Source organism: Onychomys torridus, chromosome 7, assembly GCF_903995425.1.
Source record: "Onychomys torridus chromosome 7, mOncTor1.1, whole genome shotgun sequence".
Lineage (NCBI taxonomy): Eukaryota > Metazoa > Chordata > Mammalia > Rodentia > Cricetidae > Onychomys > Onychomys torridus.
This window is the reverse complement of record NC_050449.1, coordinates 115,721,396-115,739,122: the sequence shown is the minus strand read 5'-3', so window position 1 is coordinate 115,739,122 and position 17,727 is coordinate 115,721,396. Positions and strand designations below refer to the sequence as shown.

At 44.4% G+C, this 17,727-nt stretch overlaps 1 protein-coding gene and 1 non-coding gene across 2 annotated transcripts in view; one reads left to right on the top strand and one right to left on the bottom strand.

Annotated features, from left to right (window-relative positions):
• The window catches only part of Cdcp1 (CUB domain containing protein 1), a 38,461-nt gene that overhangs the window by 6,222 nt on the left and 14,512 nt on the right, over window positions 1-17,727 (top strand). Inside the window, exon 2 of the mRNA XM_036193862.1 lies at window positions 13,745-13,954. Within this exon, the coding sequence (XP_036049755.1) occupies window positions 13,745-13,954 (210 nt within the window). The remainder of the gene's footprint in view (window positions 1-13,744; window positions 13,955-17,727) is intronic.
• Window positions 11,566-11,672, bottom strand: LOC118588186. The gene has a single exon (XR_004945575.1). It is a non-coding gene; the product is annotated as a U6 spliceosomal RNA (small nuclear RNA).

The window sequence follows — 17,727 nt, the reverse complement described above, 5'->3', positions numbered from 1 at the left end:
TCCACACATAGGAAGCAGAGAGACAGAGAACAGGGAGTGTGTCCAGGATATAAATCCTCAAAACCAGCCCCCAAGTAATGCATTTCCTCCAGCAAGGCTCCATTTCCTAAAGGTTCCGTAAACTTCCCAAACAGTGCCTTTAACTGTGGACCATAACATCACATTCACCCCATCCCCTGGCTGTGTGCTTTCTGATACGCTCCTCTTGTGACATTAACACCAATGGTCTGATGTTCCTCTTCTCGTTCTCTTAACCAGTGTCTAAGAAGAGTGTTTGGGCTTGGCCTTCATTCCCTCAGTCCTCTAGCTTCTTCTGGGTGCTTTGTTGTCCTCCAGGGGCACACTTTGTGTGTTCTTCATCTCTGGACCATTTCAGAATATCACTGTGCATCAGGAGGCTGTGCTCAGGCCTGGGGCTCTAGCAGCTTAGAATTTCCATCCATGCACAGTTAGCTTTGAGCTAAATCTGATGGTTCAGGTGAAGCATGAAGCACATCCTGAACTGCTGAAACTCACAATACCAAATATGCACCCTAGCTTACACATTTCTTTCTTTGTGAACGGGGTATGTATGTTTCTGCAGGTATAGTTTGCATTTGTGCACATGTGTGTGGAGACCAGAGGTCATCCTTAGATGTCATTCCTTAGGAGTCATCCACCATGTTTTTGAGACAGGGTCTCTTACTGACCTGGAACTCACCAAGTAGGCAAGGTTGGCTGGCCAGCAAGTCCCAGGAATCGATACCATCTCTGCCTCCCCAGTGCTGGGATTACAAGCATGTAGCACCATGCTTGGCTTTTTTTCTTTTTCTCTTTCTTTCTTTTCTTTATGTGAGTTCTGGGGAATCAAACTCAGGTCCTCATGCATGAAGGCAAGCGTTTTACTTCCTGAGCTACTTCACCAGATGTGAATATTTATTTATTTTTTGCTCACAGAAAATACAAAACAGAGGTTGTCCTCCAGGCAGGGATAAGGGGACCCAAGCCTCTTCCACTTTCTGGCTCACCCATCTTCAGCATATGGTTTCTGTGTTCATCTGCTTCAAGCATCAGGAAGGATCTGTCCACTGCCTACTGATCTGCCACATGTAAAACCTTGGGACTATGAGAGTGCCTCTGGTCCTTGGAACCATGTGCTCTTATTGGTGGCTGTTAACAGGGTAGGATAGGTCAAGGCATGAGCTGCATTCATCTAAACAGGATGATTTACTCATCTCGAGGTGCAAATATCAGCCTATTGCAATTCTGAAAACACGTAGCTCCAGAATAGTTGGCCCCAAGCCGCCATGGTATGCACCTGCCAGGAGATGGAACCCCTGCCTCAGAAGGACTATGAGCCCATGGAGTAGGCAAAGTCCTGGGCTCCTGGCAAACTGGCCTAACAGTCAGAGTGGAGAGCTGCTCTTCAAGAGCCTCACAACCTCTGTGCATGCTGGAAGTCTGTCTGTCCTGCTGGAGACTCCAGGCCACAGAGACTGTCTTGGGAGGGTTCAGTCTGAGTCAATAGGCCATCTGCTCTCCATGGTCCAGTTGACAAGCCTAGCTCAGCATCACAAAGGATACATATGACCAGCCTTCCTCAGTCACTATGGTATTTGCTTCTGGGTCTTGCTCACTGCTGTAGTTCCCATATCCCTGGACAATGTCCCACATGGTGGCAAGGGCCTGACCCTCCTCCTGGAAACCATTTTGCTCAGCAGCTGAGCTTTGGAATTGAAGATGTGAACAAATGTCTCTTCACCCCAGATAGTAGATCGGTAATAGACCAAAGAATTGATTCCACCCAAGTCTAGTTTAGTGAGCCAGTGAGTTTATTGGGGTTACTTACAGGAACATAATACTCAGGCAGTTACATCACTGGAAAGCCCACTCCAGCATGGGAAATGGCTCATGAAAGCTGTATCCATGGAGCTCTCTCTACAACTGTAGGGACACTGAAGAGTTTTCTCTAAGCAATGTTTAGTGCCTTACAACCTTAGGGTGAGAGCTTGTGAGAGTTGTAACTTCCAGAGTTCCTGGAGACTAGTAAGATTTCTGGGTCTTCACTCCACGACAGAAGGTCTCATCTACACAGTAACTGGGTAACATTGGGTTCAAATCATGACACCATTGCTTATTAACTAGGTCATCTGGACAGGTTACCTAACCTAAGACTGACCTCATGTACAACATAGAAATAGCAATACCTGGAAGCTGGCCAAGGTCCCATTGGGAGGGTGTGTGTAAGTCACTCAACCCTGCTGACCTAATGCAGATCCCTCCATTGCTCAGAACTGTGACAGTTTAGTTCATCATAGCCAGTTCACCTTATGAGATTCAATGTGGCAACATGTGCTCATTTTGAGCATGTATGAGGGCTCCCAGAGGAAATTCCTAGAAGTGAACTTGCTAAATTAGAAACTCTAAGTTGTTTCCCATGACACTCAGAACACATTCTTAAACACTGTTAGTGTCTATTCACACATGAATTTCCTGTTAGCCAAGGAACTGACCAGACAGGTTCTGTATAGCTCAGTCAGCACACACAGTTGAAATGCCACACCAGTCTCTCAGGACTGCAGCTTTCCTTATGACCAAGTACTACACAAGCTGAGCTGAGCAAGCTGCATGTGAAACCAGAGCTGGCTGTCCCTTGGAGCCCTGGCCTTTAATCCCTCCCTCCTGAGAGATGGGGTATTAGTCCAGAACCGGCCTAGAATGCTGACAGTCTTATCAGACACTTTAGCTCTTGGATTAAATTTCAGGAGCAAGCTCTTATCTTGTCAGAACAAGAAGACATGATTTATATAGTAAACAGTACTAGGGTCATCTTGCAGAAGCCTGCACAGGGGCTAGGAATGTAGCTCAGTGGCAGAGCCCCTTGCCTAGCATCCATGAAGACCTGGGTTCCATTCTTTGATTTTTGTGGTTGCATGCATGTAGAATGCTGTTGAGGGGTGGAAGTTGTTTATTTGGGGTAGGGTCTCTTGTAGCTGAAGTTGGTCTCAGATTCTCTTTATAGCTGAAAATGACCTCGAACATTGGCTCTTCCTGCCTCTACCTCCAAAATGCTAAGATGAAAGACATGTGCCACCACCCCTGCTTTGTGCAGTGCTGGAGACTGAACTCTTGGCTTCATGTGTGTTAGGTCACTACTCTCCCAACTAATCTACATCCCTACCCCCTTGAATTAACATTTTCTAGACTCAGGCTCTGTTGCAGCTCCTTTCAGCAATGAGCCAGGGAAGCTGGCAGAAGTGTGTCCCATTGGAACCTTTCAACTCAAAGTAGGCATCTTATTCTTGCCCAGTGCCTGGAGATTAGAAACAGCCTCCAGGTCCATTATTAGAAGGGAAGTAGCTGGATTCTGTTTTGCTGTATCCAGTGCAGTGCCAGGCAGCCTTTGAAAGAATGAGGTGACTCTTGAGTAAACTGCTGTGGAGCAATGCCCAGGCAGGAAACAAAGGTCCAGAAAGCAGCTAAGACATGCAGCCTCTGGCAACAGAATGGAGGTGGTATAGGTATATACACACAGCTATAGATTAGCTCAGGAAGACCATTCCTGACTGTGGTGGTTGCCTCTGGGAAAAGAAGCAGATTCAAGAATAAGAAAGGGATGTTCAATGGTCAAGCCTTCCACTTTATGCTTTATTTATCTAAATGTAAAAGATGCTTTTTGTTGTTTTTAACTCTACTGAGACATAAGGCCATAAAATTCACCAATTCAATGGCTTGTTTGTCCAGGACCTGCTGAGTGTGTATTACATTGAAAAACTCCCCAGAAAGTTCTTCCTGACCCCTTTACAGTCAGTTCCTATTTGGCAACCACTGCTTTGTCTTTTATTACCAGACTTTTGCCTTTAATGCAACAACAATATTGAGATGGGGTCTCATGTAGCCAAGTAGCCAAGGCTGGTCTTGAATTCCTACCTCCACCTTCCAAGTGCTGGGACTACAGCTAAAATATTTTTCAATTAAAAAAAATTAAAAGCTGAGAGTCAGTAGCAGTCAGTAGCTTTGTTACATTAAAATGAATTTCTGAAGTATAGCCTTATCTTCAAAAAAGTCTGAGATTGCTTTCTTCGAGAATTTATTTGTAGAGGCAGAGGCAGGTATATCTCTGTGAGTTCAAAGTCAGCGTGGTCTACCCATTGTATTGAGTTCCAGGTCACCTGGGGCTACATAGAGAGACCTTGTCTCAAAGAAACAAAACAAGCCAGGCAGTGGTTTTTAATCCCAGCACTCGGGAGGCAGAGGCAGGCAGATCTCTGTGAGTCTGAGGCCAGCCTGGGCTATAGGGTGAGTTCCAGGACAGCCAGGGCTACACAGAGAAACCCTGTGTCCAAAAACCTAAACAAACAAACAAACAAACAAATAAATAAATAAATAAATGTATATATGTATGTTTGGTTGTGGAGCCCAGTATTGTGATGGTGCAAGGCCTATAATTCCAGCCCTCTTGAGGCAGAAAGGAGGATCCAGAATCAAGGACAGCCTGGGTAACATAGACCCTGTCTCAAAAAATAAACTAACAAGCAAAAAAGAATTTGGTTGTGTAGAAAGGATAGTGTTAATTTACTAGGATTTGAGAAAGGATGGCCAAGCATGCCTTACTCCTCAGAGCAATTTTCTCTAAAGAACAACTTGATGAATATCATTTGGTTTTGGTTTTAGCTTTTATCGGCTTTTATTAGGCCTACACTGAGCCAACTCAATGAGTTTGATCTTGTTTGGAAAGTTGAAAAGATCCAGCAGAGCCCCAGGTCATTTTGGTAACAAGGTCCCTTCACCTTACAGACTGGAGGTTCTTTGTGTGCTTTGGCCTCTTGCCTTCCACAAGTCACCATTTAGATAGCTCCAAATAGATAACCAGTGGCTATAAATTAGGGGAGGGGGGAGGTTAGGGACTATTGATGTGTTTTAGGGAAAAAAATCAGGATTGCAAATTACCTGATAGAGCATGCACTGTCTGTCCAACAAGTATACTTCCTCCCTACTATGCCTTTTGTATTTGAGCTTGTGACTCTGTCCAGTGTGATAAGTATAGCAAAAGATATGTGTTTAAGAGTACCATTTATCAGACAGAGAGATGGCTCAACTGTTAAGAGCATGGACTACTCTTTTATATTACCTGAGTTCAATTCCCAGCACCCACATCAGGTAGCTTACAACTGCCCATAATTATCTCCAGGGGACAGATATCTTCTCTGGACTCCTCAAGCACTTGCACTCATGTGCACATATCTATACAGATACACTCGCACATACACATATATACAAATACATGCACATTTATACACGCATAATTTTTTAAAAAATGTGATCTTGAAAAAAAAAAAAAAAGGAAGACAAGGTATTCTGATGTCTGAGGCCTAAAGGAAACCATTAATAAGACCCTGAGATTAACTATAGGATAGCTCTGTTATAAATCACCAGTAGTCCTTAAGTGTTTGATGTTTATTTTATTTTATTTTATTTTTTGTTTTTTGTTTTTTTGAGCTGAGGATCGAATCCAGGGCCTTGCACTTGCTAGGCAAGCGCTCTACTACTGAGAAATCCCCAACCCTGATGTTTAAAAGGCTACTTTCTGCCAGGTCTGGTGGCCCAAAGTCCAGTAGACCAAGTCCAGGGACAGCTTGAGTTGATCATAAGACCCTGTTTCAAGAAAACAAAGGAAAACAAGAAAAGAAGAGGAGTAGGGGAACAGGAAACCCAGAAGCCTCTAAACATCCAAGCAGGTGGGGAAGGGACACTTCTGGTGTGTTCAACACGCCATCCATGTCTGTCAAACAACTGATGAGTTGTTTGAGCCATATTGTGATTCTTCCTGCTTGACGTTGTGGTTTTCGGTGACTTTCATGACCCACACTTTGAGGTGTGACAGAACCAATCTAATGTTTCATGGAATGTTGCCATGACTTGAAGTAGTCCTGTAGCATGCCCCATCATCATGAATTACGTACAGTGGTCAGAAGCTGTTGTTTAACCTATAGCCCCCATGTTCTGGTCCTTTTATCACATAGCTTTTTAACTTCATTATCCTCTTTGATCTCTCTTCTCCACCTGATATGGTTTGATTCCATCTGGAGTCATGGTGATGTCTTGGCTGGGCTGTGTGTCCATTTGTTGCAGACTCGTTCAGCCTTCATCATAGTACTTGTATTATCATGTACTATGTGCCCTGTGTCTTTGGGCATAAACACTACAGAAACACCACACAAACCTGTCACCACTTTGAGAGATGGATTAAATCGCAAGCCCTTTCACAGCTGGCCACTAATACTCCTTTTGGAAGATGGTTTTGTAACTTTGTAAGGTAGATAATTTGCATCATTGAATATCATTTCCTTTGTTAAGAGCTCAGGAATGAAGAGAGGAGTGGATAGATGCCCCTGACAGTCTTGGTCAGCTGTCTCACTAGGTTGGGTTGAGTAGGCTTACACATGGGATCTTAACACCGCTTATGGAACTTTATCTTGTTATCCTCTGTCATTGCTCTCAGGGTGATGGAAATAGTAGGTTATTTTAGAGACAACTGTGGGTCTGTGTTCTGAGAAGATAGGATAGGACTGTGGGTCTCTTTAGGCACTTCATGTCCCTTAAGCCTCAAGGTCTTTGAATGTGATTATTGGATTGCTAAGATGACTTAAGTAGTTTTTTTAACCTGCTGTCCCCATGTTCCTGATCCTATTTTCCAACTTTTTTTTTTTTTAACTTCAGTTATCCTCTTTGATCTCTCTTCTCCACCTGATGTGGTTTAATTCCATCTGGAGTTTTAAGGAGAATGAGAAGTTTGCCCTGCTTTTCCCAAGTGGCTCCTGGGAATAAGGTGGGAAGGATCAGGGCAGGGTGGTTATATGGTTTGCCAGGTCTTGCTGGACCTTCACCCAATGAACAAGTGGTTTCATGGTCCAGATACCCAGGATAGATGGGGGTCTCTGATCTTGGAAGAAGCATTTCCTGCCAGATCACACTAGAGGTTTGATTGAATGTTTTTTTTATCATTAAAAAACAAGAAGAGAGAGAGAGAGAAGCTGTTGACTGGGGACTAGCAGAATTTTCCTATTCTCAGAAATGTTTCATTCTGCCTTGATTTACCATGTTCGTGAGAACAAACCATTCTCATCAGCACATCCTGGCTGTGGTGGAATTCCTAGAGCAGAATTTGATCTGGGAGTACTCCCAGCATGCCCTGAGCTCCAGTATCAGACCTCTCTGGTATTGGCCTGGGCTTGCCTCTTCGTAGTCATAGAGGAGAAGCCTGGGTGACTTCCTTGACTTGTCTGAGCCTCAGTCCTCAGGCTGGAGACTGGCAGGACAGTCACTCCCTCCCAGAGTGTGTGGTGGTAACCCCACCCCTTGGCAGCAGCCAATAATTCTATTTACTTTCTAAAAATGGCAGCAGTACCCCTTTGCTAGGTAGCTTGGCAGCATGTAAAGGTCAGCTCATTTGTGGTCCCTGAGCAGGGTAGGTAGGCTATTTCAACTGACTCCAGAGTGCAATACAAGTAGGGAAGTGATGTCATGTCTCAGTCTCCAGGAGTACTGGAGTCACATGAGTCAACAGGTATGGGAAAGCCTTTACAGTCAGTGAACAGAGCAGGAAGGCTGACAGAATGTGAGGTTTCACTTGCACTACACAGCCTCAGAGTGAGAGTATGCTAGGAGTTTGTCCTGAAGGAGCTATCCTGGCCTCAACCAGGCTCTGCCCCACTAGCCAGGATTCTGGGCTCTGGGCTAAGGCAAGCTGATGATGCTGGACTTTACTGGACACTATTTCCTAGTCCCCATCACTAACACTAGCAGTGAAAGGTTCCATTGTAAACATGGTGAATAGTGATTGACTCTTAAACCCTCCTAAGTGCTTTATGAATACTTTAATTCATTCAGACTTCAAAATAGTTACATTTTTATCCCTAAGCAGTTTGTCCAAGCAGACACAGCAGGCAAAGCAGTACAGCAACCCAATTCTAAATCTGCTCTATTCACCCCAACACACAGCTGTGAAAACATTCTGGTCCTAACAAGTGAAGGAAGCCCAAACTCCATGGCCAGCACCATACACCCCCAGACAATAACTGATGGCTAAACCCCAGTGTCTTCAGAGTATTTTGAACTTGCCTGGTGGCCTCAGCTTACTGACTTTGATGAGGTCTGATTGCTAGCTCACACGGAATCATTCCTTGATACAGGAGATGAAGGTGGGAGAAGTCACTGATAGGGTGTGAGTGTTCCTTTGTAGTACCACTCCCCTGGGCCCTCCTAGTATGAGCACCCCATCCTCTGAGCAAGCTATCAGTTAATGAGGTGTGTTTTGCAAACCCAGTCCTAGAAGCAAATCCCTCATTTACCTGATATTCAACCCAGAAACTTGGATCTGAAGCATGGAAGCAGGAAACATGAGCTGGTGAGCCCATCGAGTGAAGAGGTCACTACACAATGTGACATCTTCTAAGAGAGGGCAGTGTGCATCAGCATCATCCTCTCATGTACTGCTTTGGACTCTGACTCCCACACAAGCTGTGACTGATCACCCATGCTGATTCACATTTAACACTCCATGTCTGTCTCTCTTGACATCCAGGGCACCAGGCATCCAGGTGTCCAGGCTTAGCCTTGTCCTGGCAGGATGCTGCCTAGTGCGTTGTGATTGGATGGAGAAAGTGAATATGAACTGAGTCCCAGAAGAAACCATACCAAGCATGAAGGCAACTAGTTCTGAGGCATCTAAAAGTGTTTAAATTGTGTGTGTGTCAGTCTTGGAAACTGTATGGGAGGAAATGTCTCCTTAGCATTTCAAATCCCTGTCATAGAAAATTGGAGTAAGAAACAGGACAGTGGGGAGAAGGAATAACAAGAGACAACTGTGAAGTATCGTGTGATATGAATAATGAACAATGATTAGACACATTGGAATTCCCACCTGAGAGGCACAGGCAAGGTGGGATGAGTGAAGATGCCCTAATAAGGAGAATTAAGACAGCGGGGAGCTGAAGAGAGCTGTGTGTGACTCAGGAGCTGAACTGGGGCCTCAGAACCTTTCCCCAGGGCCCCACACCTTTTCCTGAGAAGGTTGACTCAATTTCTTTCAGCCCAGAAGACCTCAAAATCATACCAGTTTTCTGTATTTCTGTATTTCTCTGGACGGGGGTCACAAACCTTCTGAACTTTCCACCAATGAAGTATGAAATTCTTGCCGAGATGAAAGAAATGCTTTCCTCTCCTCCAAACTTCACCCAGGGCTCTGGTGTACAGGCCCAACAGAGGAGTGGTAGAAAAGGCTGAGGTTTCACTGCCAAGTGTTGGTTTTTCCAATTTCAAGGTATGATAAATGGTTGAGTGGGAATGAAGAAAAAACATGTAAACAAAATGTTCTCAAATTCCAAGTACCTGTGATCAAATGAGCTTCTGATTATTTTAAGTGAGCAGTACTGTTCCCATGATCCCTCATTATGGTGAAGCATTGAAGTAGGTCTAGGGAGCTCCAGGTGGAATCCTTACCTCCTCATTCCCCCTCTGCCCTTCCTGTTGTCTTATATATCATTCAGAATGAGGTGGGCAGATACATGTGGCAGCCATGTGAGTGAAGAGTCCTTAGTTGTGACTCAGGAAAACAGCCTGTGAATTAAACTCCCTCCTTCTCTGCAAAAGTGGGCGGGAAATGGCCATGCTGAACACAACTCCTTAACTCAGTATTTCCTTTGGAAGCTGAGTAGACTCACTAAGGTCTAACTATCTGGGTCACTGAGGATAATGTATTGATTACCTAGCTTAGTGGGCTCACTAGAGGCTAACAATCTGGGTCACCTAGCTTACTAGGGGCTAACGATCTGGTTCATTGAGGATAATGTATTGGTTACCTTTCCCACTGCTAAAACACTGAGAAAATGGTTTAAGGGTAGAAAGATTTATTCTGACTCAATCCCAGAGGGTCAGGCCATGGCTGCTTGGCCATGTGTATTTGGGCAGACCATCACAGCAGCACAGGAGGATTTGGTGAGGGCTTCTTCACTTCATGGTGGACAGGAAGCACATGGAGACAGGAAGGGGCCAGGAACAAGATACCCCCACTTCCTCCAGCTAGGTCCTACTTCCTAGTCTCCAAAATCTTCCAAAATAGTATCCATCAGGGACCAAGCCACATGGACCTTTGGGAACGTTTCATATTCAAATTGTAACAAGGACACAGTGGCTGGGCAGTATGATGCACCAGATAGTGGATTGGGTTGTTGGTGGTGGTTGTCTGTTGGGAGTCAGAGCATAATGAATTGATATGAAAATCTGGGTTGTTTAGACCCAAAACAGAGAGTATGTCCACAACAGTGACATACTCTGCTCTGTGGAGAAACCACTGCTGTGTTCACTAGTTAGATGGGAATAGTTGGCTCTTCAGGTGGAAAATAAAAAGCTAAAAGTGAATGTCAACATGCTAGAAAAACAAAAACAAACTTCCAGGGGCAAGAGCAATGGTTTAATAGTTAAGAGCACCCAGATTCAGTTCCCACAGGGCAGCTCTCAGCTGTCTCTAACTCCAGGTCTAGAGTGGATCTGATGCCATCTTCTGGATTCTGCTGGCACACACATAGTGCACAGACATACAAACAGACAAAACACCCCTACTTATAAAAAGGAATAATTTTTTAAAAGTGCTTCCAGTACAGATGAACAGATTTTATGTCAGACCCACGAGGTCTGAGAATTTTGTTATTTTTAAAATTGACAAATTAGACTATTAGCTCCCTGGGGGCAGGGACTCTGAATATTCCTGTTAATTAACTAATTAATTAATTTTTAGAGCAAGGTCTCACTGTATAGCTTTAGTTGGCCTGATCTTGTTATGTAGACCAGGCTGGTCTTGAACTCACCGAGATCAGCATGCCTGTGCCTCCCAAGTACTGGGATTATAGACTGTGTTACCATGCCTGGCCTGTCAGTAAATTATTTGCACCAAGTGTGGTCTTTGGAATATATTACAAACCCAGAAAGTGTTTGTTGAATAAATATCTGATTTCAAAGATTCTAAAAATCCTGAATTTCTAAAAGACATCACTTGTTTTTCTTTGGCTGTTGTTAATAACAGAATGAATGGCAATTATCAAAATTACTTTGGGTCCTAGCCTGCTTGCAAACAGGAGCTACCTGAGAAGGAGATTTTGGTGAACTCTGCATTGGTCTTCTGAATCTAGTTATAAATTCAAGAGATCTGAAATGTTTGTGCACTCTTTGAGAAAAGAGAGCCCCCACAAAAACACTAAACTGTATTCTAGATGTATTTGTGATTTTTTTATGAACACTTATTTTTGTACATTAAAGTATGACATTTGAACTCCTTTTTTATGTATTAAGGTATAACATTTGAACTTGTTTTTTTTTTTTTTTAATTAAACATCATTTATTCCTTTGGAAGAAGGTAAAGTGATAAATATTGCACAAGCCAAGGTGGTTTCTGCAGCAAGGCAGAGTGGCCTGGGAGCATGTTGGAGCCTGAGCTGGAGTGATAATTGGGGTGGAATGCTGCAGGCCCACTCTCTTCTTTGGGGCAGGAAGTTCCCAGTGTCTTCAACCAGAACAGATCAGCTGCAAAACAAAAATATGGAATGCTTCACAAATTTGTGTGTCATCCTTGCCCAGGGGCCATGCTAATCTTCTGTGTATCATTCCAATTTTAGTATATGTGCTGCTGAAGCGAGCACTTGAACTTGTTTTTTAATGTATTAAGCTATAACAAAAATGCCATCACATCTGGGGTACAGACTGATAGATATTGGCATGTGTATAACACAGGCCATCACCACCATAGTCAAGACCTGCAGCAACTTCTACATCCTTCAGAGTCTCCTGGGCCTCCTGGTACCCTTCCTCTTCCCTACTCCAGCTCCACAACTGCTGATCTATCTAACAATTAAAGTGATACTAATTGCCAGACTGTGGTGGCACACACCTTTAATCCCAGCACTCCGGAGGCAGAAGCAGGCAAATCTCTGAGTTCAAGGCTAGCCTGGTCTACAGAGTGAGTTCCAGTACAGCCAGGGATACACAGAGAAACCCTGTCTTGAAAAAAACAAAACAAAAAAGGGGAGAAGGAGGAGGAGGAGAAGAAGAAACAAAAGATACTAATTAACAATAGTAATTATGTTCAATTATGGTTTGGCTAAAGGGGAAAAAAACAGGAGTAAGAATGAAGGAAATAGGTAGCATCACAACCCAATTGCCCTTGATGTTGAATTAGCTTGACTTGACTACCCAGGATTGGAGGCTGTTGTGAAGTCAGTATGGAAGACATTTTTACAATTGCAGAAACAACACAGGGGCTGTGATAAGACAGCTCAGATATAAAACCGACCACCACATTTCTGAATGTGGATCTATCTCAGCGCCATCTGCTGTCTTAAAGAATTCCTTGGACTTTGAATCTTGGAAGGTTCAAATGTCACACTATTTTAGGACGAAGCATCTCTCTCTCTCTCTCTCTCTCTCTCTCTCTCTCTCTCTCTGTGTGTGTGTGTGTGTGTGTGTGTGTGTGTGTGTGTGTGTGTGTGTGTCTTCCTGGTTATCCCAGGAAAGATTAATTGGGCTTCACCGAAGTAAGGGAGTGGTCATATATTTGTGAGCAGTTAAATGCAAGAAAAGACAAGGCTAGACTGTACCTATGTATGGAATTATTTGGGGACTTGAAGTTTTCTGCTGTCCTGTGGGAGCTCGCCTGCTGGTAGTGAGAGGGGCAACTTGGGCAGATGGCAGGGTGCCCTCAGGCTAAGACTAGAGCCAGAGGAACAGAGGTAGCCCAGGACAGCTGGGTGAGGGAGGAGGGACACTACAGAAAGTTGGTCAGAGAGAGGTGCTGTGTGAATGAGACTCCACTTTTCTCATTGCCATGACCAAATACCTGACATGAAGTGTCTTGAGGAAGGACAGTTTTTCTGAGATTACAGTTGAAGAAGAAATATATAGCCCACCATGGTAGGAAAGGCAAGAGCATAAAGTAGCTGGTTACATTGATCCTCCTGCCACAGCTTACTAAGGAGCTGAGATGAGCCTGCACCACTAGGCTGGGCCAGTGTGCTTTACCTCTAATTTTAGCAAATGTCCTGTCCCCTGTGTTACACATGTGTACTTTTGGCCTGTAGAGCATTTGTGGCAAGAAGCAGCTGCAGCAGCTCTTTGCAAGCAAGTGTCTGTGCAGACAGAGGTCCTGTGTAGTAGTCCCCCTTCACCTCCCATTCCCCATCCCCCCACCGCCGCCACCACCCACCCCCACCCCCACCGCCCCACAGCAGTCAAAGTCATAAAGAAAAGAGGCAGGTCAATGTCTCTGCTTGTCATTAATGTTGCATGTATAGGGATCTGAAAACACACTACCCAGGAGATCAGTAGCGTGGCTTTTATTTTTTATTAAAGTTAATAGCCCAAGGGCTGGAGAGATAAAGCTCAGTGGTTAAGAGCATTGACTGTCCTTACAGAGGACCCAGGTTCAATTCCCAGCACCCACATGGCAGCTAACAACTGTCTGTAACTCCAGTTCCAGAGAATCCAACACAGACATACATGCAGACAAAACACCAATGCACAGAAAATAAAGATTTTTTTTTTAAGTTAACTTCCTTTTTTAAATTTAACAAGAGGTGGTATTCCTACCCAGACAGCGGGTCCAGGATCTTTGCCATTGTGAAAGTCAGCTCATACTGTCCCCCTTCCCAGGCCAGGGGGACCATGGTAAGTTTACAGACTTTATCCCTTGCTCATATCATTCTTGCTTCTTCCTTAGAAGCATCTGAGGTTACTCTGCCCCACGGAAGTGGCATTACAGTGCACATCAGGCTGGCGAGCCCAGCCCTGCCTGTGAAACCCTGCCACATCGTCATTTCTAGGCAGCATACGACCGAGTTGCTTGTCAAACCTGGAGAAAGAAAGTCTTTTACCTTCAGCTGCATCAATCCAGAGAAGCACTTTGTCTTGGGGATTGAGAAGAATATTGGTGAGTTAGCCCTCATGAGCTGCTGTCTGGGCCCTGCCCTACTGCTCTTTCACAGATTATACAGGCTCTGATGCTGGACAGAGGACCACTCTAAAATCTCAGCTCTCCAACCTGACTCTTACATGGCCATCCATATGCTTCCCGTGGGCTCATGGCTAATCTTCAGGAGAACCAGGCAGACCAGAGAGGAACTGGTCTAGGCTAGCATAGCTCATGAGGAGCAGAGTAGTTCAGGAGCAAGAGACTGCCTGTAGTCCTTGCTTGCTTGTATGTTGCTTTCTGGTTTTATGAGACAAGATCTTTCTACACACCCTTTAGCTGTTCTGGAGTTCGCTCTGTAGACCAAGCTGGCCTAAAAATTATAGAGATCCACCTGCCTTTGCCTCCCAAATGCTGGGAGTAAAGGTGCACACCCAACTTTAGTCTTTTGTTCTTAACCACTTGGCCACACGGTCTCTTCACAGAACACAAGAGAGATCCATAAACTATTGGTCTCTGAGGCTCTTGATTCATGTGTTCAAAAGATCTAAAAAACAAGGGGCTCACTATAGGACATTTTTGCTGCTATAACACAATATGTGAAGCTGGTATTTATAAAGACCAGATGTGTGTTTTTTCTCACAGTTTTAGAGACTGGCAAGCCCAAGGTACAGGACAAAAGGTAGTATCCCTTCCACTTGAGCCTTTTTGTAAAGATGCTAAAGTCATCCACATTGTGATTTAATTACCTCCCATTGGTACCATCTCTTAATGTTGCCATGCTGGGAACTGGGTTTTTACCTGCGGATCTTAGAGAGTACACAAACATCCAAACCACAGCAGAATGGAAGACAAAGACTTGGAAGGTCACAGGTAAGTGTGACGCCTTGGGCCTTCCTTTCTGTTCCTCTCTACTGCCCTTTTTATTGTTGTCATTGTAAAAGCATGTGTTACTTTATAACCAAATAAGCCAATAAAGTGACCTTAATTTTGAAAATGGTCTAAGAAGCCATCTCACAAGTAAAGTATTTGAGTACATTTAGTCCTTCAGTACTAGGATGCCTGAGTCATCTGGTGGGTAGTGAAAATGCATGCTTCCAACTTGTCAAGGTGATAAAGTGTCAATTCTAAACATAATAGATACAGGCCTGGGATTGGGTCCAGTGGTGTGCCTGCTCCTCGTCTCCTTTCCCAACAAACATCTGGAAGCTTTAGTGGAGTTTGACATCTTAGTTCTCATTCTACAGCAGTTCCATAAAATGTTATGAAGGTAGAGTTCTGCTGGGAAAAATGAGCAATGAATCACTTCTGAGTGACATGTCCCTTTCTGGAGAGGAAGTGTTTGACTTACTTGAGTTTTTGCACTGGGCAGAATGCAGATTTATAGCCAGGCCTGACACCAAACCACTTCCATCTTTTTGGTTGAGGCTTTTGGTAACAAAGGACAGTTGCAAACATGGGTGACTCTCTCAGTGTTGTGTCTATCAACAGAGCTGAGGCTAGAGCTTGGGCTTCTCGACTGAGTTCTTGATATAGAATCAAACCAGGAACTGTTGAGTAGTCCAGGGTATAAGTCTAGGGCACCAGGTCTCAGGAGCCATGCCTCAGTAGGGACTAAGATCCCACAGTGGAAAGAACTAGCTGCTGCCCTGGCACTATGCGAAATGACCAGGGAGCCAGCAAGATGGCTCAGTGGGTAAAGACGCTTGCTGGTGAGTTTGATTTCTGGAACCCACATGGTGAAGGAGAGAATCGATTCCTATAAGTTGTCCTCTGACTTCCATATGCAACAAACACACACACACGCACACACACAAACATAAGTGGGAAGCTAAGAGCTGCTCCATACACACAGTGATGTTTCTATGAACTCCTAAAATAGCTACGATCTTTATCAACACACAGTCTAATTTTAGCCAAATTAGTCACCACTTTATCGGATCCTGTTTTATTGGTTTGTCTGTGCAGTGTCCTGACACGAATGCAGGTTAACCAGACAGCCCAGCTTCGGTGCTGGGTCAGCTGTATCTGCAAGTGGCCAAATACAAGTCATTTGAGGGCTGCTTTGCAATAATGACAGGTTTGATATAGATGATCTCAGAGGTCTTAGACTGCTCTTGAGTTCTCTTAATTCTATTTGGAGTTGACTCTGTGTGTGTGTGTGTGTGTGTGTGTGTGTACAGGCACATCCATGTCCATGCATGTGAAAGCCAGAGAGCGATGTCCAGTGTCTTCCTCTACTGCCCTCCACTGTATTTTTTGAGATAGGATCTCTCACTGAACCTGAAACTCACCAATTAGCTAGGTTACCTGGCCACCCCAGGATCTTTCTGTCTCTGCCTCTCAGCTCTATAACTATAGGCATGCATTGCTCCACCCAGCTTTTGTGTGTGGGTAAGAGGTATATATGCATATGAATGTGCAGGTACATAGACCCATGCATGCACATGCAGAGGCCAGAACAGAACACTGGGTGTCTTCCTTCATTGCTCTTATTGCCTTGAAACAGGATCTCCCACTAAGCTTTTAAAAGGGTGTCTGGGTGGTGGTCTTTAATCCCAGCATTTGGGAGGCAGAGGCAGGAGGATCTCTGGGAGTTCAAGGCCAGCCTGGTTTACAGAGCTAGTTCCAAGACAGTTAGGGATGTTGCACAGAGAAGCCCTGTCTCGAAAAACAAAACAAAACAAAACAAAAGCTTGGGTCCAGTTGTCTCTCTGCCACAAAATGCTGATGTTACAGGAATGTACTGCCATGCCCAGCTTTTTATGGGGTCCTGGGGATTTGAACTCAGGTCTTCATTCTCACATTACAAGCACTTTCCCCCAACCCCATCAACAGCACTTTCAAATACCCAAGTACAGCACAAGTAAGGACCCACAGATTCTTAATACTAGACCAAAGGCCATTGTACCTTCACATCCTCTATCCTTTATGCACAGCACAAAAATCCTGAAGTAGCTTTGCCTGCTTTCTGTTATTTCAGTCTTACATAAATCCTCCTTGATAGTAATAATGTTGTTTTAAAAGGCTTAGGAAACAAAATGTATCAAAGGATGTAATTAGTTATTAGCTTTAAGGTGATTCCTCTGCAGTGTTAATGGAGTCAAGAGAGCCTCAGTGCAGGAAGCTCACTGTGCCTTGGGATCAGCCTGTCAGGGGAACTGTGTGCTGAATGTGCCCAGTATATTAATGAGATGTAGAAGGAAAGGAAGTTTAAAAGGTGGAGCCTGGCAGTGTGCCCTCAAAACCATGAAATTAATATCTAAATAGAGGAAGGAAGTTGTCCCAAGGTGCAGGCTCCCTGTAGCTCTTTAGAAGGCCAGCTGGGGACAACTAACCAGATAACAGGCACTGTGCCTGGGAAACAGTGTCAAGTGTCTTCAGTCCAAAGATGTGTGTGTGTGTGTGTGTGTGTGTCCATATTATTACTCATCTCATTGCTGTGATAAAATACTCTGCAAAAGCAACTTAGGAAGGAAGGGTTTATTTTGGATCCTGTCTCTCATTGTGGGGAAGTCTTGACAGCAGGAGCAGGAGGTGGCTGGTCACATTGTCCCTCTAGTCAGGAAGCAGAGAAAGATGAACGCTCAGCTCACTTTCTCCTTTCCACTCAGTTCGGGACCCAGGTGATGGTGCTGCCCACATTCAAGCTGGATCTTCCCACCTTCATCTGTCTAATCTAGAAAATCTTTCACAGACATGCCCAGAGGTTTGTTTCCATGGTGATTCCAAATCCTGTCAAGTGGACAGTCTAAATTACCCACCACAAGGGAATGCTCCCAGAAGCAGTCCAG